Source organism: Mustela erminea, chromosome 20 (genome assembly GCF_009829155.1).
Source record: "Mustela erminea isolate mMusErm1 chromosome 20, mMusErm1.Pri, whole genome shotgun sequence".
NCBI lineage: Eukaryota > Metazoa > Chordata > Mammalia > Carnivora > Mustelidae > Mustela > Mustela erminea.
Genome location: NC_045633.1, coordinates 25,135,576 through 25,160,578, shown reverse-complemented (window position 1 = coordinate 25,160,578; position 25,003 = coordinate 25,135,576). Strand labels below are relative to the sequence as shown.

The following is a 25,003-nucleotide window of genomic DNA, read 5'->3' as shown; positions in this document are numbered from 1 at the left end:
TGGTTTTTCTGTGTTTCTCTGGGTAAGGAAACCAGTGAGCCTTTCTCCTGAGGGTGGGGCTGCAGGAGTTGCTTGGGGCAAGGCGGGCTTCAGAATGGGAACTGTCCCCAGCCACACCAGGAAGCTGTCCCTCGTGGTCAGGCATGTGGCTGTGTACGTTCAGTGGTCTGCTTGCAGCCTCCACCCTCGGGGACTGGCTCACTGGGCATCATGCATAAGTCTCTGGGCCTCCCCATCCTGGGGGTTCTATTGGGGGCTTTCCCCACAGCTGACCCTCTGGCCCACCGCCGAAGCAAGGGTCCCCCAGGGGTCTGGCATGGAGCAGGCCCATGGAGGACAGAGGGTAAAGGCACTAGGATGTGGCTGCCATGCCTGGAGAGGGCCAGAGGTGGGTGGTGTAAGGCCCTGGGAGGGTTCCCGGCCTGGTCCTGGTTCCTGCTCTGCTCACAGCTCTCCCGGTGCCAGTCTGGGAGCTGCTGGCTGCCCAGCCTCAGAGCTCCGAGGTGCAGGGGGACAGAGACTGGGGTCTGCCCCCCTATCATGCCAGGGTCAGGGCTAAGAAGGCCTATACCTGCAGGGCCTGTACCAGGTGTGCCAGGTGGGTGCTAGCATGGTGTGGACATGTCTGTGCTGGCAGCCGGGGGTTCCTGTTTCCTCCCCCGCTGGCTGGCCGGCCTCTCCAAACTGCTGAGGGCTGTGCATGGAGCAGGTGCTCAGTGAATAGTTTTGAAGGGCTGAGGCTGCCACCTGGTCCTGGAGAAGGAAGGGCCCAGGTGCCCAGAAAGATGGTGCCATGTCAACCAAAGACCACATACACTTGCCCAGTTCCTCCTGTGTGCCTGGGGCCAGGTGGGGCCAGGGATGGCTGGGATTGGCCTTCATGCTGGCCACCTCCCTCAGCCTGGGTGTGTCCCCTCCCCTGTCCTGGGCAGGTGTGCCAACCCCACCTGCTTTACAGAATTTCCTCCAGAATCCGGAGACAGTAGGTGTCTGGGCAGAAGAAGGGTTAGCAGACACAGGCGGCTGGTGGCCAGCACCTCTCGGGGCTTCTGGTGTCCAAGGAAAGGGGCCACTTCTTGGGGACAGTGGACACCGGAAGTACCCAGGCCTCTTGCTGCTTCCTTGTCTGAGCTTGCTCCTCTCCACCTGCTGTCTACTCCACAGCTTCCCCACTGTCCTGCCTCACTCACCCCTTTCCTGAGAGCTCTCCCCTGCCTTCTGCATGGCCCTCCCTGTGGCCGGGTCACCTGGGCTCCTTTCCCCAGCTCAGTCCCTCCGGGGGTCCTGCCTGCTGCAGCCTCCCCACACTCTGGGGGCTCCAGTCTCTGTCTCCAGCCCTCTGCTTCTGTGCCCACGATCCCCCTGATGGTCCGTGAGCTTTGGTGATGCCACCATCCCCAGGGCCTCCCATGGGCTACACAGTCCTGAGTCCACCTTTCCCCACGTGCCTATCCTCCACACCCAGATGAGCACAGCTGTCTCCCTGGGGTCGTCGGTCTCAGGCCTGCCTTTCTCAGACACCTTCCCACGGATCCCCAAGGGCAGACATAGAGTCGCTCTCCCTACTCCCCACACCCTCGGCACAGGGGTCAGCCCCCCTGAACTGTGTCAGGACCCTTGGGTCTGGCCTTGAGACCCTCCAGCACTTCCCCTAAAGCCCCAGGCCCCCGTGCTCGTCGGCCTGAAGTGCCTTCCTGTAGCTGGCTCACACTCACCCTGGGAAGCCCGGCCGACCCCTGTTCACCAATACTGGCTCGCCTTCCCTGCCCCCTCCAGCTAACGCAGGTGATGGCGGATCTCTTTCTCCTCTTTGGAGGCAGGGCCTGCCCTAGGGGGCCCCTAGCCAGGCTGGGGCACACAGACACCTGCTGCCCTTGGCCCTTCTCGAGGCCTACCCTTCCCCATCAGCCGCTGGAGGGAGGACGAAGAGGTGGGACCAAGAGGGGGTCCCACAGGAAGGCACAACCCTGGGATGGGTTGCAGGCCAGTGTTGTAGGTGGGAAGCTGGGGGCCCCAAGGAGGCTGTATGGAGGGAGCATCCTGGATTTGTTTTGGCTTCAAGGGGAAGAAAATGTGTCCAGACTGGGCCTGGGGTCTCTAAAGCCTGGGGACCCCCAGCCCCTTTGTTCTTATCTCACCCCAAGTTAGATTGCTTCAGACAGCCTGGACCCTCCCCACTGTTGGCAGGAGGCAGAGGGAGGGAAGAGAGGCCGGGGGTCCCCACGTAGTGGGCAGCCGTGGCAGCCCAGGTAGCCACCAGCCAGCTGTCAGTTTCCTGACTTTGTTGTACAAAAGCAGCTGAGAAAACCAAGGTCAAACTGTGTTCCTTTGCCTGTGAGGCTTTGAACTGCAGACCTTTGTTCCCTCCCAGTTCCAGGTCAATGAAGGTGCCTCCTGGAGGCGCTGAGGGCGGGGCTGGCCCAGGCCCGAGTCCCCGAGCCCCGTGTGGTTCCTTGGCTACAGACACATCTCTCCCTATCCCTTCGTCCGTCACATGGCATTCTCCCCGCATGTTTGTTTGGACACAAACAAACATGCGGGGAGAACATGCGGGGTCCCTTTTATAAGGACACAGTCATGGAGCAGGGCCCACCCCATGACCTTGACTTGACTTGCTCCCTTGCAAAGACCCTGTCCCCAGAGAAGGCCACATTCACCCTCCCAGGGATAGGGGTTGGGAGGCAATTAACCCCAGCATAAGCCAGCAAACGCAGTAGTGCACCGTGGAGACACTTCCGGCCCTGGGTGGGGAGCACTGTCCTCCAGGACCCTTCATTTCAGGGTTACTGCCCCCTGGGCACCTCAGGGGCCCTCCTGGCCTCTCTGACCTCTGCACCTGGCCCGCCCTTTAGCCCCAGAGCAAACCTCACTGGCTGCCTGGAGGTGCCTTGGCCAGATGCCCTGCTCTCAAAGCATCCCTGTGCCCCCTTCGCCTCCGGGAGCCTTTGGTTCTCTGTCCTGTCTCCCTGGCTGGGCCACAGGGTCTCTGTCCAGTGCCCACTGACAAGGCCAGTTCTCCAATGCGGGTCTCGATGACAAGGCCTGAGTTGGGAGCCCAGAGCATCCCAGCAGCTTCCCAGCCCACCTCACTCCTCTGAGCTGCAAGCCAGCAAGAACCAGGCTCCCTCTGCTTCCAGCCGCCTCAGCGGCATCCTGTCTAGGACTGGAAACATGGGAGAGGCTGGACAGAGACCAGGTGCCATTCTGCTGCTGTGAAGCCAGTCGCATCCAGAAGGCTTGCTGGGAGATCCCCGGTGTTCATATCGGTGCCTGCTTTGGAGATCTTGGAAATCTGGTTGGTAGAGTGAAAACACCTAGTTTATAGAAAGAAATTGGTTGAGAGGTGGTTTTCTTTTATATTCTTGTCAAGGGGGTGTTAGAACATGAGCTCTGGGCCTGAATATCTCAAAATGCTGGGCTGGGAGCTCTGAGTTCCATGGACAAAGTCCTGACACTGGTTTGGGGTCTCTTTCCTCATCTGGGGTTTTCTGCCTGGATGGTTGGGGAGGGCTTCAAGGAGGAGGTGGCAACAACCTGTGTGTATCAGCAGGGTGGGGAGCCTAGCAGTGCCCCCATCATCGACCTTTGGAAATGGCTTCTCTGTCAGGCTGAGGGCAGGGTTCATCCCCTCCAAGAGGCCCAGGGCTGGCCTTGATTCCCGGAAGCCTCTGTTCACTCCGCTCCTTCCCTGGGAGAACCTGCCCCTGCTAGTGCCAAGGCGCTGCCCTGCTGGCTCGGGGCCAGGGCCCTGGTCTCACCTTGCCGGCCGACTAGCTGTGATGTGGGCACAGGAGCAGGCAGACCCAGCCCAACAGGAGCTCAGCGTCTGTTTTGTATGGCTCAGTGCTCCTGGGCAGGCGGGCACCAGGTCTCGCTGGGCCCCCCTCCCAGGCCCAGAAGATGATTGAGTAACTGGGATTCAGGGGCCTTTGTCTCAGCCTTGCAAAACGAGGAACAGCTGGCAGAGGGAGCAGGGGTTGTGGGGCAGGTGGGCAGGGGCAGTCAGGGAGCCCATGCCGACCCCGTGTCTCCAAACGCCGGCCCCAGTCTGGTTCTGGCCCAGCCCAGGCTGTGTTGTCACCGTCTGGATCCTGTGGGTGCCACCCCCTTGCCGGGAAGCCCAGGACAGGGGCTGTAGCTCCGGCTCTTGCCTCCTTTGGGGATTCTGGTTTCACATCCTGACTTCTCTTTTCTCACCCCCTGCCCCCACCCCTCGGGGATGTCATCACCTCCTCAGTCAGAAGGGAAGACAGAGATGGCAGAGGACCCACCCTGGGCAGGCTGTGGCCGTCTGCTCATGTGGTTCCCTCCTGCAGGAAGCCAGGGCCACACCTGCTCTTCCCCGAGACCTCTCTGCGGCCCCTCTGCAGGTCCATGCTCCTCTCTGCCCTCACTGGGCAGCCTTCCCAGTGTGTGTCTCTTTTTCTGGTCCCGCGTTTACCCCAGTCCCAACATGTGGAACCCATGTGTGGCTTTGGGCCACTGATTGGATTGCTCCGTACCTCAGTTTCCTCATAAAATGGGAGTTAAATGAGAAAGTCCATTGAGGGCTTTAATCTGATGCCTAGTTAACCAGTTAGTAGCTGTAACTTGTCATTAACATCTTTGTTAAGCAACGTTCTCCTCATGTATGCTGGGTGGCAGGCTCCGAGCCGGGCACGGGGGCCCAGAGGAGAAAACGCCGTCTGTCTTTGCTCAGAAGGCTCCAGTCTGATGGCAGAGAGAGACGTGTGGCCAGCTGAGCACAGCGCACCACAGCCCTGCTGACTTAGCAGGGCAGAGCAGCGTGCCGCATTCTGCTGGCCAGATGGACGAGGCCCGGAAGCTCTGTGTCCCCCGAGGTGACTGCGGCCCGGGGAGCAGGCACCTGGCGGGACAAGGCTGATGCGGCCCCACCCCGGACAACTGGCAGGGCTGCTGCCAACGGCAGCGCCTTTCCCCGTGTTCCGGAGGGGCTCCTTTGTGATGAGAATCCACTCTAACAGTCATGGAAATACTGGCGGTGGGCGAGGGGGGGATCGTGTGGCTGTGACCCTGACCCACTGAAAACACCTTAAATGCTCCTCTGCCCGTGGCCGGGTGCACATGTCACGGGTCAGCTAGTAGAACGCAGTCACTGAAAGTGAAGGAGGTCTGTATGTATGGACTTGGAAGATATGTAAGGTCTTATTAAGTGAAAATTAACCAAAAAACCAAACCAAAACAAAAAACACCCAAAAACCCCAGTGGCAGGTCAGAAGGATTGGGGACTCCCCTGGTGTTCCCACAGGTGAGGACCGTTCTGGAAGGAGGCAGAGGGATGGGTCACAGAGCTTGGCTTGGAATTGCCTGGGATGGGGATAGAGAGAAACTGTAATCCTTTAATGGGATGCTTATTTCAATCGTGTGGATCATTGGATCCATAATTTAAGAAAATGGGAAGAATTCGGGAAAGTGCAGAGGCAGGCAGAGGAAGGGACACCCATTACCTGTCCCCTCTGTCTCTCTCCTGTCTCTCACTCCTGGGTCCCTGCCTCCTGACATGGTGGGCCTTTATTCCTGGCATGGGGACCCCACTGTGGTGTCCCTCCTGCGGCCGCTGGGGCCTGTTGGCCATCTCCTCCCTGGGCAGGGATGGTGTGAGCGGGCACCCCTTCCCTCAGCCCGTGGGCCTACCGCCGGCCTGACTGGCACACAGTAGGTGTCCAGGTGTTGCTCCCCACGCCCAGGAGCTCACGGAGGAGCCCACCTGGGCCTGCTCAGGCCCCCCACTGGTGGAGCTGGTGGCGCTGTGCTCAGATGGGGGTGGGCAGCGGGGAGCCCGCCGGGCTGGTCCCGAGGCGCGCGGGCTGGGGGACGGGTTGGGCGCGGAAGGAGGCCGCCCGCCCGCCCGCGCCGCTGGGGGCCGCCCGCGGGCCGTGCCGGCCAGAACGCGCGGTGCGCCCCGGGCCCCGCGCCGGCACACGCTCAGCGGCCGCGGCGGAGACACCAGCGGCGGCGGCGGCGGAGCCGGGCCCGGCGGCAGGAATGCGGAACCGGCGCGCGGGCTGAAAGCCGCCCAGGATGGCGCAGGGCCGCGGGCGGCGGGCAGCGTGCGTGGGGCCCTAGCGCGGCAGGGCAGACGCTCCGGGTCCCGGCCCGGCATCTCGGGCGGGCGGCGTCGCGGCCATGGCCAAGGAGCGGCGGAGGGCCGTCCTGGAGCTGCTGCAGCGGCCGGGGAACACGAGATGCGCCGACTGCGGCGCCCCGGGTAGGTGCGGCCGGGCGGGTTCCTCCGGGGTCGCGGCCGGTCCGCGTGGGTGCGGGGCCGGGCTAGCCGAGGGGCCGGGGGGATGCGGAGGGGGGCGGGTGCGCCCCTGTGAGGCGCTGGTCGGGGTGGGTGCGGGGCCGGGATGGGTGCGGCCCGGGGTGGGTGCCGGCCTGGATGCCCGCCCTGAGGACTGGGAGGAGAGCTGCGGCGCCTGCGTGGCCGGGGGCGCGGGCCTGGGGTGCACCTGCATGGAGCCGGACGTCGCCTCCCAGCGGCCCCGGGGCCTGCGGCTGTGTTGCCTCCCCTCCCCCCTTCCCCCCACCCGCGTGTCTCCCTGTCACCCGCGGACCGCCGCGGCATTGCGAAACCTCCGCTCCGCAGAGAAAGAGGAAATCGGGCCGGGCGGGTGTCTGCAGAGAGAGAAAGGGCAAGCGGCCCCCCGGCTTATGTGTGTGGGTGTGGGTGTGGGTGTGGGGGTCCACCTGGCTCCCCGCCACCTGGAGGTGACGTCATGGCCCCCCACCTGGGTCCACCCTTTTGCACATGCCCTGAGCAGAGGACTGGGGGAGGAAGGCCCGCGGGTGAGGGCTCTCCTGTCCCCACCCTGGCAACTGGCTGCTCTGGGCAGGTGGCCAGTTCAGGTGGGGCACCAGGGCCATCCTGCCTGTAACAGGCTCTTCGTTCACCTGCGCCATCCTCCCATCAGGCATCTCCTGGACTTTGCTCCTGGGTGGCCCTGCTCTGGGGTGATTTCCACGGTGCCAGAGGCCTGAGGAGCTTCCTCTCCCTTCCCAGGGCGATTTGTCCTGGGATCGACAGGAAAAGGACAGGCTGTGCTTCCAGGCTGACAGAACCCTGTTTGTGAGCCATCAGCAGCAGCCCCTGGTCCTTGTGAGGGGAAGGTTGGGGAAGGAACAGCCCCTAGGGCTACACCTGCTCCCGCTGCCCCCAGGAGGAGGGCAGCCCTGCTCAGGGGCTGTTCCCCCCAGGCATTCAGGGGGACATTGCACACCCCACTGGGGGCTCCCAGCTCAGAACACAGAACACTTCTCAGAACACACCTAGCTTACGTCCCCCAGGGGCAGGGGCTGCATTTGTCCTGAGACAGCAATTGGAGACACGCAGCCTCTGGGTACTCCAGAAGGGACCCAGTGGCCCGCGCTCCTCTGTTGCCTACCCACTGGGCTGGGGGGTGGTCTTTGGCAGCCCCGGGTCCTGGGAATCCGCTGGTCAGCTGCGGTGTTGCCAAGAGAGGCTACACCAGGAGCTTGAGTGTCCCGGAGCCGCCGACAATCTTCTCTGGAAGCCAGGCAAGCTGCAGTGGCCTCTCCCCCAGCCTCCTGAGCCGGGGAGCTGCAGGGCCCACCCTGATGGTGCCAGGGGCCGGGGGACAGCATTGGCACCACTGTTGTGCTCTGCTCCTGCCAGCTGGCTGGCTTGGCTCACTCTCTCCCTGCCTCCCTCCTCCAGACCTGAACTTTCACTTGTTCTGGAAAAAGGGGCGCACCAGGGAGAGGTCACCGGCACGTTGAGCTCTCAGCCTGTGGCGGGGGTGGGGAGGGGAGGGGGGGTCACAGGCCGGAAAGCTGGCCCTGTCACTCTCCTTCTGAGTTACACTGCTCAGGAGCTGCGCCTTTGGAGCCAGAGCCTCCCTCCAGTGACCTTGGTGGGTGGGTGGGTCCAGCCTGGCAGGTGGGACAGGGGGCTTCCTGGCCTCTTGGGCCCTGCAGGGACCCCGCCCCTCACAGCAAGCACTGCCATGCCCAGCTCACCCACTCAGCCAGAGGGCACTGCTCCAAGGCAGGCACGCTGGGCCCTGGAGTGGTCTGTTCTTACAAGTCCAGCTTTCCCTGGCATTGGGCCAAGCCTCTGGTTTTTTAGAATTGGCCCATGACACCAGTGTCTTGCCTTATCTGTCTGGCAGCCCTGTGGAGCAGGCAAGATGCTGGCGATCTCCCCCATTTCACAGCTGGGGAAACTGAGGCCTTGGAAACCTGAGCCACCTTGGGGGACGCTACAAAGGCAGAGCAGGTGTCTTGGTGTTATAGCTCTTCCCCCCTTCTTGGCCTCCCCTCTGCTCCAGGGGTGTTGGGGGCGAGGTTTGCTGCCCTGCGCCCTCCTTTGTGACCCCCATGGAATGCACGCCCACAGTCTCCGCTGCTTGGATGAAGCCGCCTGGTCTGTCCAGGTTCTGTGCCTGCCGCGGCCCAGACGGGTGGCTAGGGGCCATTCTGTGGGGACCCGGACTGGCTCAGGGCTGCCCTGCCTCACCATAGCCAGTCAGGAGCCCGGCATTGCCGGGGGCAGGGGCACAGGGACCCTGGACTGTGGGCCAGCAGGCCAGGCCTGGGCCACCTATAAGCACCAGGCCTGGAGGGTTTTGCAGGAGATTTGGGCAGGCCTGGCCATCTGGCTCTGTGAGGGCTTCCAGGAGGGAGGCAGCCTTGGGGTTGAGGGTGTCCCCACGGCCCTCACAGGACCTGCTCCAGTAGTGGGCTGCCCCCACCTTTGAGCATGGGACCCAGGTAGCAGCCTCCCAGAGAAGTGGTTCTCGTGACAGGCCTGGGGGACTGGGTGTGTATGGGTCCCTTCCTCTGCAAGGCCTGGGTTGGGTCTCCATCTTGGGGGTCGAAAGGGGCAGCTCGGCACGTCCCCCAGGCTGCCTACCTCGTCAGGACAAATGACAGTCTTTCCCTTGAGCCTCAGGTCCGATGTTCCCGGAGGACTTGGGGGCTCTCACATCTTCAGTTGGGTTTTGGTGTGGGTGATGACCTTGTGGTCCTTTGATGCATGTCACCTGGGCATGAGTCACGTGGAAGCACCAGGTAAAGCCAATCTGGGAGCACGTGGGCCTCTGACACACGGGCGGCTGGGTGAGGAGGTGCCGGTTTCTGCCAAGACAGACGGTTTGGGACGGCTGTGTGGAGGCTAGGCTGCTCCCAGCATGTTTCTGGAACCAGGCCCCGGGGGTCTGAGTCTGGCCTGGGGGGCCCGTCCTGGCAGCTAAGCTGCAACCTGAGTGCGTGCCCTCTCAGCCCCGCGGGTGACCTCAGAGCAGAAGCGGCTTGCTCAGCCCTGGAAGGCTTCATGGCGGACAGGACCTTTCAGAACTTGCTGTAAGCCAGGACAGAATCGGCTGGGGTGTGTGTGTGGCGGGGGGGGTGTCTTTCAGGAATTTGGCCTTGTTTGGAGAGGGCCCCCTGGGTGGGCGTGCGGCTAGCAGGGGGCTGCTGAGGAGTGGGCTGGTTGGCTGCACCCATCTCTGGGGCAGAGGCCCACCTGGTTTTGGGGGTTAAACCAAATTTTTTTTTAAAGTTATCATTTTAAATGATAATTTTTAATTTTTAATTGATTAAAAAATTTTAATTAAAATTATTTTTAAAATTTTTTTAGATTAAGATTATTTGGTGGGGGAGAGAGCACACCTACACGTACTTGCAGGCGGGGGCACGAGCATGGGGAGAGGCAGAGGGAGAGAGGAAGCAGAGACTTCAAACCAGAGCAGGTTGTCTGGTCCGATCCTGGACCAGATCAGGACCTGAGCTGAGACAGAGTCGGAGGCTCACTGATTGCGCCGGCTGGGCACCCCCACTGTGACGGGCCTAGGTGTGCAGGGGTGTTAAGTACTTTCCTGTCCCTGCGCCCCCTCCCGCGCATCGGGCTCCAGAGCCTTACCGTCCTGTCAGTTGGAAACACGGGCCCCCATGTGCATCTCCAGCCCCACCCGCGCCTCTGGGTCGGTGGTTTGATGGCTCCTGGACCTTGTGGGATAGGAGTCCTGCCTTTTTTGCCTTGTGTCTGGTGCATTCCCTCAGCATGGTGTCTGCGGCCGTCCGCACTCGCGTGGCCATGCTTCTGTTACGTGGACACTCCCCTCTCCGTCTGCCATCTACCCGGGACTCCTGCGTGGCTCCCACCTCTTGGCTGCTGTGAGCGCCAGGCTGCAAGCGTCTGAGAGGGCAGAGTCAGAGGACTAGAATGGCCAGGTCACAAGGTGACTCTCAGTCTGACATGGTGCAGGACCCTGCAGGCTATGCTCCTTGGCCCCAGCCCAGCAGGCCCCTTGTGCAACGTTCTGCTGCCATGTCTGGGGGGCTGGGGAGCAGCTCCCCCCACCTCTATCCCAGCAGGGGAGGCCCAACCAGCCAGGGCTGCCAGACTGGGGGACACTCACTAGACTGAGATTGCCCCAGAGGGATGCGGAGCTGCTGGGCAGGCTGGGGAGTGTGAGCTGGGCCCTCGTTGCTCCAGGATGCAGCTCCTGGAAGAGAGACAAGGGCCCTGTACTCAGGCCCCACCCTCCTCGCTGGCCATTTGGGAATCTCTGCTCCGACCAGGGGCCTGCCAGCAGCGGTCCCCCCATGCCTGGGAGCCGGCTCCTGGATCCCATTTCCCCGTGAAGGAGCCAGAAGGGGCTTCACCAGCATCAGCGTCCGAGGGTGGCAGGCAGGGGCTGTGGGTTTGCCAGCTGCCCTGCTGGCAGAGGCTCCCTGTGGTCCCATCCCCAGGGAGCCGTGGTGGAGAAGGGCTCCTTCCCCCTTCTTTCTATTGTATTAAAGTACGCATCACCTGGAGCGGACAGTCTCACCTGTTTGGGTGTGTCCATTTCAGGGGCCTTCAGCACCTTCCCCTCCATGCAGCCGTCACCACTAGCGGTCTCCAGAACTTTCCATCTTCACCAACTAAATCTCTGTCCCCACTAAACACTCACTCCCCCTCTCCAGCCCCCCCAGCTGCCCTCTGGGGTCCCTCAGAGAAGTGGGGTCCCACACTGTTCGTCTCGTGTCCACAGGTCCTTCCCTGTGGTAGCAGGTGGCAAAATTCCTTCCTTTTTAAAACCGAAGTACAATTCGCTTAGTGTTTGATGTTAGTGTCAGGGCACAGCCCGCTGATCCGGGATCTGTGTTTTGTGAGTGATCGCAGGAAGTCTAGTGAGCGGGTGTCCCCACAAACAGGTACAGCTCTGCACAGTGTTACTGGTCACATCCTGGGACCTGCTTAGCTTACACCCGAAGCTGGTGCCCCTCGACCCCCTCCGTGCGTCTCATCCCCGCTCACCCCACATCTGAAACCACCAGTCTGTCCCCCGTGTCTGTGAGCTCAGAGGTTTTATTTCCCTTGCATAGGGTATTTTTCTGTCTGACTCATTTCACTTAGTGTAATGCCCTCCAGGTCCCTCCTTTCTGTCACAAATGACAAGGTTTTCCTCTTGTTTACGGCAGAACAATATTCAGGGTGTGTGTACACACAGCGTCCGCAGTGTCCCCTCGTCCATCTGTGGGCACTTAGCTGCTGCCGGGTCTTGTCCGTGGTAAACAGCGCCACGGTGAGCCTGGGGGTGACCACGTCTTTTCCAGTTAGTGTTTTGGTTTCCCTCGGGTAAATCCACACAAGAGGAATGGCTGGGTCTTACCGTTGTTCTGCTTCTACTTTTCTGAGGAATCTCCACACCGTTCTCCGCAGTGACTGCCCCGATTTTCTTTCCCCCCAGCAGCACTGAGGGTTCCCCTTTCTGCACATCCTCAGTCATGCTCGCTCCTTCTTGTCATCTGGAGTGGCCATTCTGACACCTGCTGTGCCTCCCCTGAGCATCCGTGCTGAGCTTCTCATGGACCTGCTGGCCGCCTGTGCGTGCGTCCCCTTTGGAAAAATGCTCTCTTAAGAGCCTCTGCCCAGTTTTCAAAGGGATTGTTGGGTGTTTTTCTTGTTTTGTTTTGCTACTGAGTTGTGTGAGTTCTTTATATATTGTAGATATAATTATTAGACGTGATTTGCAGATGTTTTCTCCCGTTCCACAGGTTGCCTTTTCCTTTTGTTGTTTTCCTTGGCTTTGGTGGGCTGTGCAGACGCTTTCCAGTTCCCATTGGTTGATTTTCCTTTTTGTTGCCTTTGGTTCTGGTGTCAAATCAAAGAATCCTCACCAAGATCCACGTCGGGAAGCTCACTGTCTCTGTTTTCTTCTAGGAGATTTATGGTTTCAGGTCTTACACTCAAGTCTTTAATCCATTTTGAGTTGATTCTTGCATACAGGGTGAGGTAGGGGTCCAGTTCCTTTCTTCTGCAGGAGGCTGGCCCGTTTTCCCAGCACCGTTTATTGAATGGACTGTCCTGTCCCCATCGTATATTCTTGGCTCCTTCATCATAGATTAACTGACCCTGTATGGGCGGGTCCATTTCTGGGCTGTCTCTTCCGTTCCACCGACCTACGTGTCTGTTTTTACGCCAGCACCGTAGTATTTTGATCACTGTAGTTTTGTAATATGTTTGAAATTGGGAAGCCACCAACTTTGTTCCCCTTTCTCAGAATCGCTTGGTTATTGTGGGGTCTCTTGTGATTTTATACAAAGTTTAGGATTATTTGCTCTGTTTCTGTGAAACATACCACTGGACTTTTGATAGGGATTGCGTTGAACTGTAGATTGCATTGGATAGTATGGATATTCAAACAGTATTAATTCTTCCAGCCATGAGCAGGGACCGGGCCTTTTCATTTATTTGTGTCTTCAATTCTTTAAGGTTTCCTAGCATTCGGGACACAAGTCCCTCACCTCCTGGACTGACCCTCTTCCTAGGTGTTTTATTGGTTTTGATGTACCTGTCAGTGGGACTGTTTTCTTAACCGGTGTTTCCCATGGTCTGTTATTAGTGTGGAGAAACCCAACTGGCTTCTGTACATTGACAGTGTCCTGTAACTTCACCGAATTCATCGACCCATTCTCGTGGTGTGTCTGCGTGTGTGTACACATGTGTGGAGAACCCCTAGGGTTTTCTACACGTAACGTGTCATCTGCAAACAGTGACAGTTCTACTATTTTCCTTTTGGTTGTGATGCCTTTTATATCTTTTCCTCCCTGGTTGCTCTGGCCGGGACTACCGGTACCAGACGGAATAAAGGCGGAGAGAGGGCATTCTTGTCTTGCTTCCGAAATTAGAGGAAAAGCTTCTCGCTGTTGAGTGTGATGTGAGCTGCGGGCTTGTCCTGTGTGGCCTTTATCGTGCCGAGGCACGTACCCTCTGTAACCCGCTCTGTTCAGGTGTTTCTCACAAACGGATATTGAATTTTGTCAAATGCTTTTACTGCTTCTATTGAAACCATTTGACTTTTTTCTTTCGTTTTGTTAGTGGAGTGTATCGCATTAACTGATTTGCGGATGCCAAATTGATTTTTTTTTTCCCCTCCCTAAGGACGTAGAAGTTTCTTGAACACGCTGCAAGGGAGCAGCGGGCAGGACAGCAAAGGAGAGACTGCTCGAGTGGATTTCTTGATCCAAACTAGCATCCGTGGAGTAAATCCCACTTGAACACGGTGTATGATCCTTTAAATGTGTTGTTGAAGTCAATGTATGAATATCTTACTGAGGACGTTACAATCTGTGTCTCTCAGGAATATTGGCCTGTAATTTCCGTGTCCTTGTCTGATTTCGCCAGGGTACTGCTGGCCTCATGAAAGGAGTTTGGAAGTGTTCCCTTTTCGGAAATGTTCTATTTTTTTTATATTACTTGGTATTACTTCTTTAAATGCTGGTAGAATTCACCAGTGGGGGCGCCTGGGTGGCTCAGTGGGTTAAGCCTCTGCCTTCGGCTCAGGTCATGATCTCAGGGTCCAGGGACAGAGCCCAATGTTGGGCTTCTGCTCAGGGGGGAGCCTGCTTCCCCCCTCCCCTACCTGCCTCTCTGCCTACTTGTGATCTGTCAGGCAAATAATAAATAAAATCTTAAAAAGAAGAAAAAGTCCCTCAAAAAATAAAAAGAATTCAGCAGTGAAGCTGTCTGGTTCTGGAGGTTTCTCGGAAGGTTTTTGATCACAGATTCAGTCTCCTTGCTTCAGATTCCTTTTTCCTTGATTCAGTCTTGTACATTCCCAGGGATTTACTAGTTTCTTGTTCCGTTTGTGGGGTGGGGATGTAATTATTCATAACCATTTCGTAGGACCTTCAGTGTTTCCACGGTATCGCTCCTAGGTCTCCATTTTCATTTCTGATTTTATTGATTTGAGTCCTCTCTCTTTTTTTCTTGGTGAGTCTAGCTAAAGTTTGTGAGTTTTGTGTGACTTTCCCAAAAAACAGTTCGTTTCATTGATCATTCTATTATCCTTTTGTCTCTCTCGCTCTTTTTTTTTTCTTTTCTTTTTTTTTTTTTTTTTTGGAGAGAGAAAGCACGTGCATGTTGGCAAGAGGGGCAGAGGGAGACAGAGCCCCAAGCAGACTCCACGCTGTGCTTGGAGCCCAATGTGGGGCTCGATCTCATGACCCTGAGAGCCCAGGCCAAGATCCGGACGCTTCCCCAGCTGCGCCCCCCAAGTGCTCCATCTGGTCTTTCTCCGGTTCCTTGCAGTGCGGAGCTTGCACAGACTTTTCGTGTTTCTCCAGGCAGATGCCCCCCACCGTGGACGTCCCTCTCACAATGGTTGTCGCTGGGCTCTCCGAGCTCCCGTGTATTCCATTTCCATGTGTCTCAGTTTTTTATTTCTCCCTTGACCCACTGGTCGTGCAGTGGCATGTGTTTGGATCTCCACACACGTATGAATTTCCCAGTGTTCTTGTCATGCATTTCTAGTCTCACACCGTGGTGCAGAAGGTGCGTCATGTGATTTCAGTCTTCTGAAGTTTATTAAGACTTGTTTTGTGGCCCAACAAGGAGACTTGTGGTCTTAGGTTTAGGTTCTTGATCCATTTTTGAGTTAATTTTTGTATATGCTGTTGGGGGAGGGTCCGGCCTCATTCTTCTGCATGTGGCATCTTCCCAGCACCGCTTCTCGAAAACCCTGTCTTTTTCCCATTGGATGGTCTTAGCGTTCTTGTCAACTGTCATCTTTGCAACAGTGCAGAGGTTAATTTCCTGGCTTGTTCTGTTCCGTGGGTCTATATGTCTGTTGTTCATGCCAGTGTCACGCTGTTTGGATGCCTGCAGTTTATTTGTTTTTTAAGATTTTATTTATTTATTTGACAGAGATCACAAGTAGGCAGAGAGGCAGGCAGGGGTAGGGGGGAGGCAGGCTCCCCGCTGAGCAGAGAGCCCAATGCAGGGCTCGAGCCCAGGACCCTGGGATCACGACCTGAGCCGAAGGCAGAGGCTTTAACCCACTGAGCCACTCAGGTGCCCCTGCCTGCAGTTTAGTGTTGGATTTTGAATCATGAGGTGCAAATCTTCCAGCTTTGTTCTTTCTCTAGATTGTTTTGGCTCTCCAGGGTCCCTAGAGATTCTGTGTGAATTTTAGGATGGACTTTCCATTTCTGCAAACTATGTCATTGGGATTTTGGTAGGGATTGCACTGAGTCTGTAGATTTGCTTTGGGTAACACTGACATTCTGATAGTATCAAGTCTTCCAATCCATAACATGGGGTATGTTTCCATGTATTTATGTCTTTGGTTTCTTTCCAGAACATTTTATACTTTTCATGAGACAGTTTTTTTTTTTTTAGCCTACTTGGTTATTTCTTGAGGATTTTCCTGTCTTTGATGCTCTCGTAAGTTGATTTGTTCTTGCAATTTACCTTCAGATTATTCCTTCTGTATAAAAATGCAACTGGCTGCAGCCCCTGGCTGACTCAGTCAGTACTGCATCCGGCTCTGGATCTCAGGGTGCTGAGTGAGAGCCCCATGTTCGGTGTAGAGGTTACTTTAAAAATAAGTAAATAATAAAAACGTGGTGTGTTTTCACGTGCTGACTTTGTGCCCCCTTCCTTTCCTGGATTCCCTTACTCTGACAGCTCCTTCCTGGAGTGATCGGGTTCTCTGCATATGAGACCATGTCCTACGCAGACAGATCGTGTTGCTCCTTCCTTTCCGCTGTAGATGCCTCTTCCTTCGTTCTCGTGCCCGGTGGCCCCGGCCGGAGTTTTCCAGGACTGTGTGGGATGGAGGTGGTGAGGGCGGGCGCCCTCCCCTCGTTCCCGCTCCTCAAGGAGGAGCTCTCAGTCCTTCACCGTCGAGGATCACGTTGGCCGGGGGGTTCCGAGACGGCGGTCAGTGCGTGGAGGTCGCGCCTCTCCTATTCCCGGTTTGCTGAGTGCTTGTACGCGAGCATCGGGTTTAGTCCAGCGCTGTTCCTCCATCAGTAGAGATGGACAGTTGTGTGGGCTTCCCCTCGTTGTGCTGGCGTGGGGCGTCACGCTAACGGGTTTTCAGGGGGACCCTCCGTGCGTTCCACGAGTAAAGCCACTTGTTGTGGTGTGTTGTCCTCGCTGTGCTGCCGAGTCCCGCTTTCCAGAGGTCTGTTGAGGGTGTAGCCTCTGTGTTCACAGGGGTCACTGGTCTGTGATTTTTCTCATAGCATCTCTGGGGTTCTGCTGGCCGTGTTGGATGAATTGGGAAGCGCTCCCTCCCCCTCGACGGTGTTGGTCATTAAGGGTTTAGTAGAACTCACCAGGAAAGCCGTCAGGGCGTGGCTGTTCTTTGTTGGGAAGTTTTGATGATGGATCCAGTCTCCTTACTGGTTCAGAGGCCCATTTGGACGGTCCTCTTCTTCGTGATTTGGTCCTGGTGGGTTTTCCGTTTCCAGGAATGTGTCCACTTCACTGAGGTGACCCCGTTGTTGGTGCACGGCTGTTCCCGGCACGCTCTCCTAGACCTTTTCATTTCTGGTAGCAGCGTCCCCAGCCTTGTGTCCGATTGTCGTGACTTGAGTCAATTTCTTAGTCCGTCCAGCTCAAGGTTTGCCGATTCACTGATCTTCTCGAAGAAGCAACTCTCGCTTTCATTATTTTCTCTCTTGGTTTTCTTTTCTCTATTTCGTTGATCTCTGCTCCGATCTTTATGCCTTCCTCCCTTCTGGCAGCTTTAGGCTCGTTTGTTCTTTGTCTGGTTCCCTCAGTCATGAGTTCGGTGGTTGGGTTGACATCATTCTTGTTTTGTGACATCAGCACTGAGAGCTGCCCGTTAGCACCACCGGCGCTGCGTCCGTGTTCTGGTGTCGTGGTTTGTTTCCCTTCCTCTGATTCCATTTAGCCTCTAATTTCCCTTGTGATTTCTTCCTCCATCCACTGGTTGTTTAAAAGTGTGTCACGTTTCGGCCACGTTGGGAACGTTCCCGTTTTCTTTGTGTTGACTTCTAACTGCACCCTGTTGTGACCGTTGAAGACGCTGCATGCGAAATCTACCTCTTACAATCGATCTGCACTTCTCTGCGACCTCACGCCTGGTGGGTCCTGCACAGCGGCATGACGCCCGGCGGGCACGAGGGAGGAATGCGTGTGCCGTCCCGGTCGGGTGGGGCGTCGGGTGGGATCTGGTTGGCTGTTGTGCGATGTCCTCTGTTCCTCACCCCTGCCGGATGTTTCTGTCCGTCACTGTGAGGGCAGCATCGCGGTCTCCAGCTGTCATTCTAGGCTGGCGAGGTCTCCTCCTTATCCCACCGAGTTTTGCTTCCTCTGCTTTGATGGTCTGTCATTCGGCGCATACACGGAATCACTAGATCTTCTTGCTGTATCGAGGCTTTTACTCACATAGATTGTCCTCCCTTGTGCCTTTTCCTGACTTAGTCCGTCTGTCTGATGTCCATGCAGCCTTTCCAGCTCCCTCCTGCTGGCTGTCCACGCGCAGTGTCCTTTCCCGTCCCTTTGACTTTCAAGCCGCCGTGTCTTCAGATCCCAGCCGAGTCTCTCAGGGAGGCCAGTGGTCGCACCTTGTGTTTCTGTCCATCCACCGCTCTCTGTTGACCGGGGAGCTCCCTGTAATGTGAGCGCGGGTGAGGAGGGTCTCCCCCCGGCTTGTGCCCTTTGTGTGTGTGTGGCCTGCAGCTTCTTCTCCCTTGTTTGCTGGAATCCTGGTGTCTTCTGTGTTTAGTTCATGTGCAATGTTTGAATTCCCTCCTGATTTCCTTTTGTGTATTTTCTGTAGCTCTTTTCTTCCTGGTTGCCATGGGGATTACATTTAACATCCTAAATTTATAACCTTCTAAATCGAATTTATAGTAGTTTAACCTCAGTAACGTGCAGAAACCCTGCCCCTGCACAGCTGTCTGCACAACCCCCTTTCGGTGGTCAGTGTCAGTGTTTCATCTGTACACACTGTGTGCCCCAAGACATATAATTCATTCATTCATTCATTCATTCGTTTATTCATTAATTCATTTTTTAAAAAATAATCTCTCCATCCAACTGAAATCAAGAGTGACATGCTTCCCTGACTGAGCCAGCCAGGTGCCCCATAAATAATAATTATTTTAAATGCATTAGTCTCTTAAGTTGTGTAGAAAACAATATCTGGAGTTAAATACCAAAGTTATAGTAGTACTAAGTTTTACGTTAATAATTTTTTTGGGGCGCCTGGGTGGCTCAGTGGGTTAAGCCGCTGCCTTCGGCTCAGGTCATGATCTCAGGGTCCTGGGATCGAGGCCCGCATCGGGCTCTCTGCTCAGCAGGGAGCCTGCTTCCCTCTCTCTCTCTCTGCCTGCCTCTCCATCTACTTGTGATTTCTCTCTGTCAAATAAATAAATAAAATCTTTAAAAAAAAAAATAATTTTTTTAATCAAATGAGTCAGTCTCTTGTATCCTGTAGAAAACCACTGTTTTATTTTATTTGTTTTAAAGATTTTATTTATTTATTTGACTGAGATCCCAAGTAGGCAGAGAGGCAGAGAGGGAGAAAGGGAAGCAGGCTCCCCGCTGAGCACATAGCCCGATGTAGGGCTCGATCCCAGGACCCTGAGATCATGACCTGAGCCGAAGGCAGAGACTTTAACCCACTGAGCCACCCAGGCGCCCGAAAACCACTGTTCTAATACCATCGAACGCCACATGACCGCTGTTATAATGACACTAGCTTTCGTCGTGGGCCGTGTATTTACCTTTCCTGGGATCATCGTTTCTCCGCGTGGCTTTGTGGCGCTGCAGCTCTGGTCACAGACTCCCTCAACTCCTGTTTTTCTGGGAACATCTCGATTTCTCCCTCACATCTGAAGGACAGTTTTGCCAGAAATAGGATTCCTGGTTGACAGTTTTTCTCCTCTGAGCACTTGGCACATATCAGCCAACTCTCTTCTGGCCTCTGAAGTTTCTGATGAGAAATCTGCTTCTCATCTATTTGAGGATCTCTTGTGAAATCACATCTTGTGGAAACCATCACAAGTGGCTTTCCTCCTGCTGCCTTTGTGATCCTTAGGTCTGGGTTTGGGACGCCGAACCGTCATTTTCCTTGCCATGTGGCCTCTTGGTGTTCACGTGGCCTCGTAGAGTTTTGCACTCCCGTCTCCTCACACTGTGATTTCTTCCTGTCTTCTCCCTGTTCCTTCCTCTCTCGCTCCCCCCGTGTCCCACGCACGTCACTCGGCTCCTTACGTTCTGTTCACTTTTCTTCCATCTTTTCTGCCTGCTCCTCGGCTTCCATAACTTCCGTTGTCCTGTCTTCAAGGTCACTGATTCTTTCTCCTGGCTGCTCAGATCTGCCTTTGAATCCCTCTGGTAGACTTTCTACTTCAGTTCTTTGTAGCGTAGATTTTCTGTTTTTATTCCTATTTCTCCTTTGTCTGTACATGGTTTTCTTGACTTTCTTCCCATATGGCATTTGTTCTTCAAGCATATTTACAACTTTTGTGAACATCTGTGTAATAATATCTGCCACTAAGTCCTTGTCGGGGACAGATTCTGTTCTTCCGTTCCTTTGAATGGCCATGCTTTTCTCTTTCTCTGTATGCCTCGGGGTTGTTTTTGTTGGACATTTGAAACTAATAATGTGGAAACTTGGAAATCAGATTCTCCCCTCTTCCCAGGGCTTGCTGGCTTAGTCAGTGTCTTTGTTTTGTTGTCATTGTTGTGGACTACTTGCCAGGCATCAGCCTGAGGTGTTAACTTAATGTCTTCTTGGGTCTTTTCTCGCCTTATTTATTTATTTATTTTAGAGCGAGAGCACTTGAGCAGGAGGGGCAGAGGGAGAGAGAAAATCTCAAGCAGACCGTGCGCTGAGTGTGGATCCCGGCACGGGGTTTGATCCCACGACCCTGAGATCATGACCTGAGCTGAAATCAAGAGATGGAGGCTCAGCCAACTGAGCTGCCCAGATGCCCCTTCTCTGGTCTTTTCTAAGCTTTTCTGTGGTTATTTGTAAATGTTTCCCATATGTGCAGCTGTCTTGAGTGCCCTAGTCTTTAATGCCTGGCTTCCAAGGGTGGGGGGCCCAGGCCTTTAGATCCTTGGAAGTCACTTGAGCTGGAAGGGAGTGGCTGCCTCCCTCCTGGGCACTGGCAGCAATCTGTGAGCAGAGCACAAACCTGATACCTGGAGGACAGGGTCCTCGCTGCCCATCCTGGCTCTTGCCAGCTGTGTGTGGTTTCTTCAGGAGCACTGCACATCTGCCTGCCTGGGACCGGGGACCCAGAGGTAGCTGGTCCCGAGATAGGAGCTGACACTGGCAAGTACCCATCCACCCTTCCCCTGGTCCCAGATTAACCCGAGCTCCTTCTACAAGGTCCTGTGTCTTTCTCTAGAACATTCAGCTCTTTGGGCACAGGCTTTGGTGGAGGGATAGGTTGCACACGGTGTGATGGGGGAGGGCAGAGAAGACAGGGTGCTGTGGAAGGAGACGGGCGTGGACTAGTGGTCCCTGTGTCAGAGCAGACCGTGGGTGAGCGTAGGTACTGAGGGGGCAAGTGTGAGTTTACTGGCAGTGGCCACGACTAGGGTGTGGTCCTGGGGTGTGGTTAGGTCTGGGGCTCCCTGAGCAGGGAGATGTCACCAGAAGGGGATGTGGGATAGGTGGGTGAGAAGACCCTGGGGTTTTTGGTGCTGGGGTTATCCAGAATTCTCTGCAGAGGAGGGGAGACAGCTCCCCCAGAAGAGGGGGGGGCAAAGCAGGTGCAGTGACCCCCGTCACTGTGAGCCGTGAGCTTTGTGTGCTCAAGGGAGAAGCAAGAGCACACGCAGGGCCTTCGTGCATGCTGTCAGGGTGGGTCCTGGGCCGGCAGAGGTGAGGTGGATGCTGGGAGACCATTAGGGGTCTCTGAGTCATCCAGATGAGAGGGGACAGTGGCTCAGTCTAGCGTGCTGGCAGGGCTACAGTGGGAAGTCCAGTCCTGGATATGTTTTGAAATTTAGAGAGCAAGATGTGCTGGGACATGGGGTGTGGGGTGCCGGACAAGAAGAGATGGGGACACTCTGGTTTAGAGCCTAGGACGAAGGGAGACCGGGAGCTGGTGTGAGGGGCTGCAAGTGAGAAGATGCTACAGACCGCGGGCAGAGACTCGAGCTTGAGGAATGTTTTGGAGAAAGTGGCCGGAGGTAGACAGCAAGTAGCCAATAACTGATGATGTGCATATTTTTTATTACTTTTTTTTTATTCCCTGAAGTGAAATTCACATAACATTAAATTGACCCTCAAAACCCAGCAGAGTCCAGTGGCTTTTAGAACATTCCCAGTGTAGTGTGTGACCACCACACGCACTCAGCTCCCAAGTACGGTTTTTGCAACCAGGAGATGAGATGGGGAGGGGTGGTCCAGAGCCTGGCGGTGGGCAGCAGGAACGCCGTGGGATGGGCGGGCCGGTACACACTGCCCAGGAAGGACCCGGTGCCTCACCTGCAGGCCGCTGGAGTCTGTGTTGGGGTGGGAGGTGCAGAGGATGCCGGGGCCATGGGGTCAGGAGATGTGCTCCGAAATCTGGCAGCAGGTGCCCTGAAGGGGGTATTCCAGGGAGGACACAGAATGTGCCAGAAGCAGGCGGGAGGGGAGGGTCAGGAGGGAAGTCTGGGGAGAGAGGGACATCCTTCAGGGGCTCACCAAGCCCCTGCCTCGTAGATCTGCGGATGGTCCCCCTCTTTGGTGGCTCCTTGCAGTGTGTGAGGTGTGGAAGCAAACGCCCTCCTCCCTCCTGGCCTCAGTGTGGGATGGGCAGAGTTCTCAGGAGCCGGCCACAGGGCCCTGCCAGACCCCTGCCAGACCCATGCTTCCAGGAGTGCTCCCTCCTCCCTGTGGGGCCTTGGTTGGGGGTGACATTGCCTGCTCAGCCCAGCCTGGCCCCAGGATGTGTCTCACCTGCCCAGATGCCTCTCTCTGCTCCCGGAAATGGTGAGGGGCTGGGTCACCTCTGCACTCCCTGGGAGAAGGCAAGGGAGTGGGGAGGAGGAGGCAGGGGTGTCTGGGAGGAGCTGGGAGAAGGCTGGCCGGCTGGGTCAGAGTCTGTCCTGGCTGGCAGGTGTGATGTCACCCACTGCACGGAGGGTGGGGCTGTGGCCTGGAGGTGTGCCGGGCAGCCCAGTATCATTGGTGTGGTTCCGGGGCTGGGCAGGAGTAGAGATGCGGTCTCATGCCTGGCCCCTCTCTGCCACCCCTGCCTCTGTCGGCGTCACCTCTGTCTGCCTCCCCCAGACCAGCACATGCCCTGGGGTGTGGTCTGTGCTGGGGGTCACAGGCCCTGGAGGCCCACTCCAGGCCACTGGGCGAGGAATCGCCAAGGTGGGATCCTCTGGGGCCCAGAGAGAGGATGGGCAGACTTGGGACGGCTCCCTGCACTGTGGGGAGGGGGTACGGCCAGAGCAGAGCCTGGAGTGGCATGGGGGCCCTGCTGCCTGGGGCTGGGGGTCCTGGTGTCGGGATACCCCCGCCCACCACCCTCCCACCCTGGAGGGGCTCTGAGCTCGGGCGCATAAGGGTATGTAGCCATGCAGACCCCTCATGCCTGGAGCGTCTCTCCAGGCTCCGATGCGGGGCTGTGGGTGTGCATGCAAGCGGGCGGACCCAGCTGAGCTCCGGCAGTCCGAGAAGAAGCCACAGGTGCAGCCGTGTCCGTCCTCACTTGGGGACCTCCCACCAGCCTCTATCTGGCCGGCTGTGTCCCTCCACCACCCGAGTGTGCCCCCCGATCCGCTCTGGAGTCCAGACCCTCCTGAGATTCTCCCCGGAGCCTTTCTTAGGGAGGACAGCGGGGCTTGGATCCCAAGCAGTCCTGGCTCCTCCATGAAAAGCAGGCACCCTTCAGGAAGGGAAGCTCCTGCTCCCGCCCCTGATTCCTACAGAGGTGCTGGGGCTGCCCTGTGACAGGTGAGGGAGTGTGTGGGGCCAGCTGTGTCCCATGTGATCCCAGAGAGGTGACCACTTGTGGAGGATCTCTGCTAGGCAGGGGCACCCAGACCAAACGTAGTGTGACCATTAGCCTGAGGTTCATGGGAACCACAGTGGGTGCACAAGGTCACAGTGTCCCGCTTGCATGAGCCAGCCCAGCCCCCGCCCGCTGGTGCCTCCCCAGCACATGCCTCTCCTGGTGGCCTTCGCCTTGGTGCAATGTGGAACAGGATAAAGACGTCCCTTCCTCTTCCCCTGGAAGGCTCAGAGCCTAATCAGGTGTCAATGGGCACTGGGGAGCCCTTCCAGCAGCCGGCAATCCCCATGACCTCTCGTGAGCAGTGGTCTTGCCTGTAGACCTGGCCAGATAGCCCAGCGGGGGACACTGCTTCCACCCACAGGATTCATCTTCCCTCCCCTGTCTGGCACCTGCCTGTGTCACACCCGTGAAGGAAGGTAGTTCAGGGTGGGGGGTGGGGGGCTCTGGGAGACCAGTGCTGGTCTGCTCCAGTCTGCCACTGGATGACCTCAGGCAAGTGTCTGACCTTCTCTGGGCCTTATTTGCCTCATTCTGTGCAATGGCACTAAGGGCAGGCTTGGCCTTGGCTGGAGCTGTGTGACCAGGTGAGCCGAGGTGCTCAGGCTTTAGCCCCAGGGAGCGTGACGAGGCGGCAGTGCACCTGCCCCCAGTGGACGGGATGGCCAGGGAGGCTCTGGAGGGTGCCCAGGACTGCTTCCTTCTCCAAGGCCAGGCCCCCAAATCAGCCGACAAGGCCCCCAGGTGCCCACTGGACGTAGCCTTTGGGAGAGTGTGGCTGTGGGTCTGGGAGAGGGAGAGCGTATCTCCCAGAGGAGGCAGGTTCCTGCCAACCCCACAGAGCACGGGGCCCCGGGGTCAGAGGCCCTGAGTTTTTCGCTCCTCCAGGCTCTGGGGGAAGCCTGGGGCCCTGGAAACAGTCACTGCTTTCTTAGATTCACCCTTCTGGTGGTGTGATTTACACACAACAAAATGCACCCCTTGCAGGAGTGCCAGGGAGCTGGGAGGAGAGCACGGGGCCTTCGCCGCCACGCGCCCTGTGTCCCTGCCCCGGCAGACAGATTTCCCTCCGCCTCTTCTTGTCTCTGAGAGGGCCGTGTTCTTACCCAGTTGGAATGGTCCTTCGCGCACTTTGGACACACGTCCTCTATCAGATACGTGATCTGCAACGTTTCTGCTGGTGTAACTCGTCTCCAAGAGCGTCCTTCCAAGAGCAGATCTTGTCTCAAAATTCTGATGAAGCTATCTTCTTTATTTGTTTATTTGATTCTGTTTTATGTTTTTCTGTGACCCAAAAAGTCTTTGCCTAACCCAAAGTCAGATTTCTTTTAGAAGGTTTACGGCTTTGGGTTTTGCATTTAGCATGACGATGCATTTTGAATGACTTTCTATGTATTCTCTTTGTATATTACGTTTGTGTATGGCAGGAGGCGTGGATAGAAGCTGCGGGTTTCTGACATCTAACTGATGACGGTTCTTTCTCCACTAAACTGCCTTTACACCTTCGTCAGGAACCTGTGTGGGTCTATGTCCGGGCTTTCCATCCTGTGCCATTGATCTCTTTGTTTCTGTGCCGATACTGACGACAACTCTAACTTTACGATAAATCCTAAAACCAAGCAGTGTTAGTCCTCTGTTTTTGTCCAAAGTCATTTTGGCTACTCTGGGTCCTCTGCATTTGCATACGAATTTTAGAATCAGTTTGTTAATTTATATTGTAAAAATCCTGCCGGAATTCTGATCG

At 56.4% G+C, this 25,003-nt stretch overlaps 1 protein-coding gene across 1 annotated transcript in view; it reads left to right on the top strand.

Moving 5' to 3' along the window:
- The first annotated feature begins 5,795 nt into the window (after positions 1-5,795).
- ADAP1 (ArfGAP with dual PH domains 1) overlaps positions 5,796-25,003 on the top strand; it is a 48,980-nt gene continuing 29,772 nt past the window's right edge. Inside the window, exon 1 of the mRNA XM_032327751.1 lies at positions 5,796-6,229. Coding sequence (XP_032183642.1) covers positions 6,148-6,229 — 82 coding nt within the window. The 5' untranslated portion in view covers positions 5,796-6,147. The remainder of the gene's footprint in view (positions 6,230-25,003) is intronic.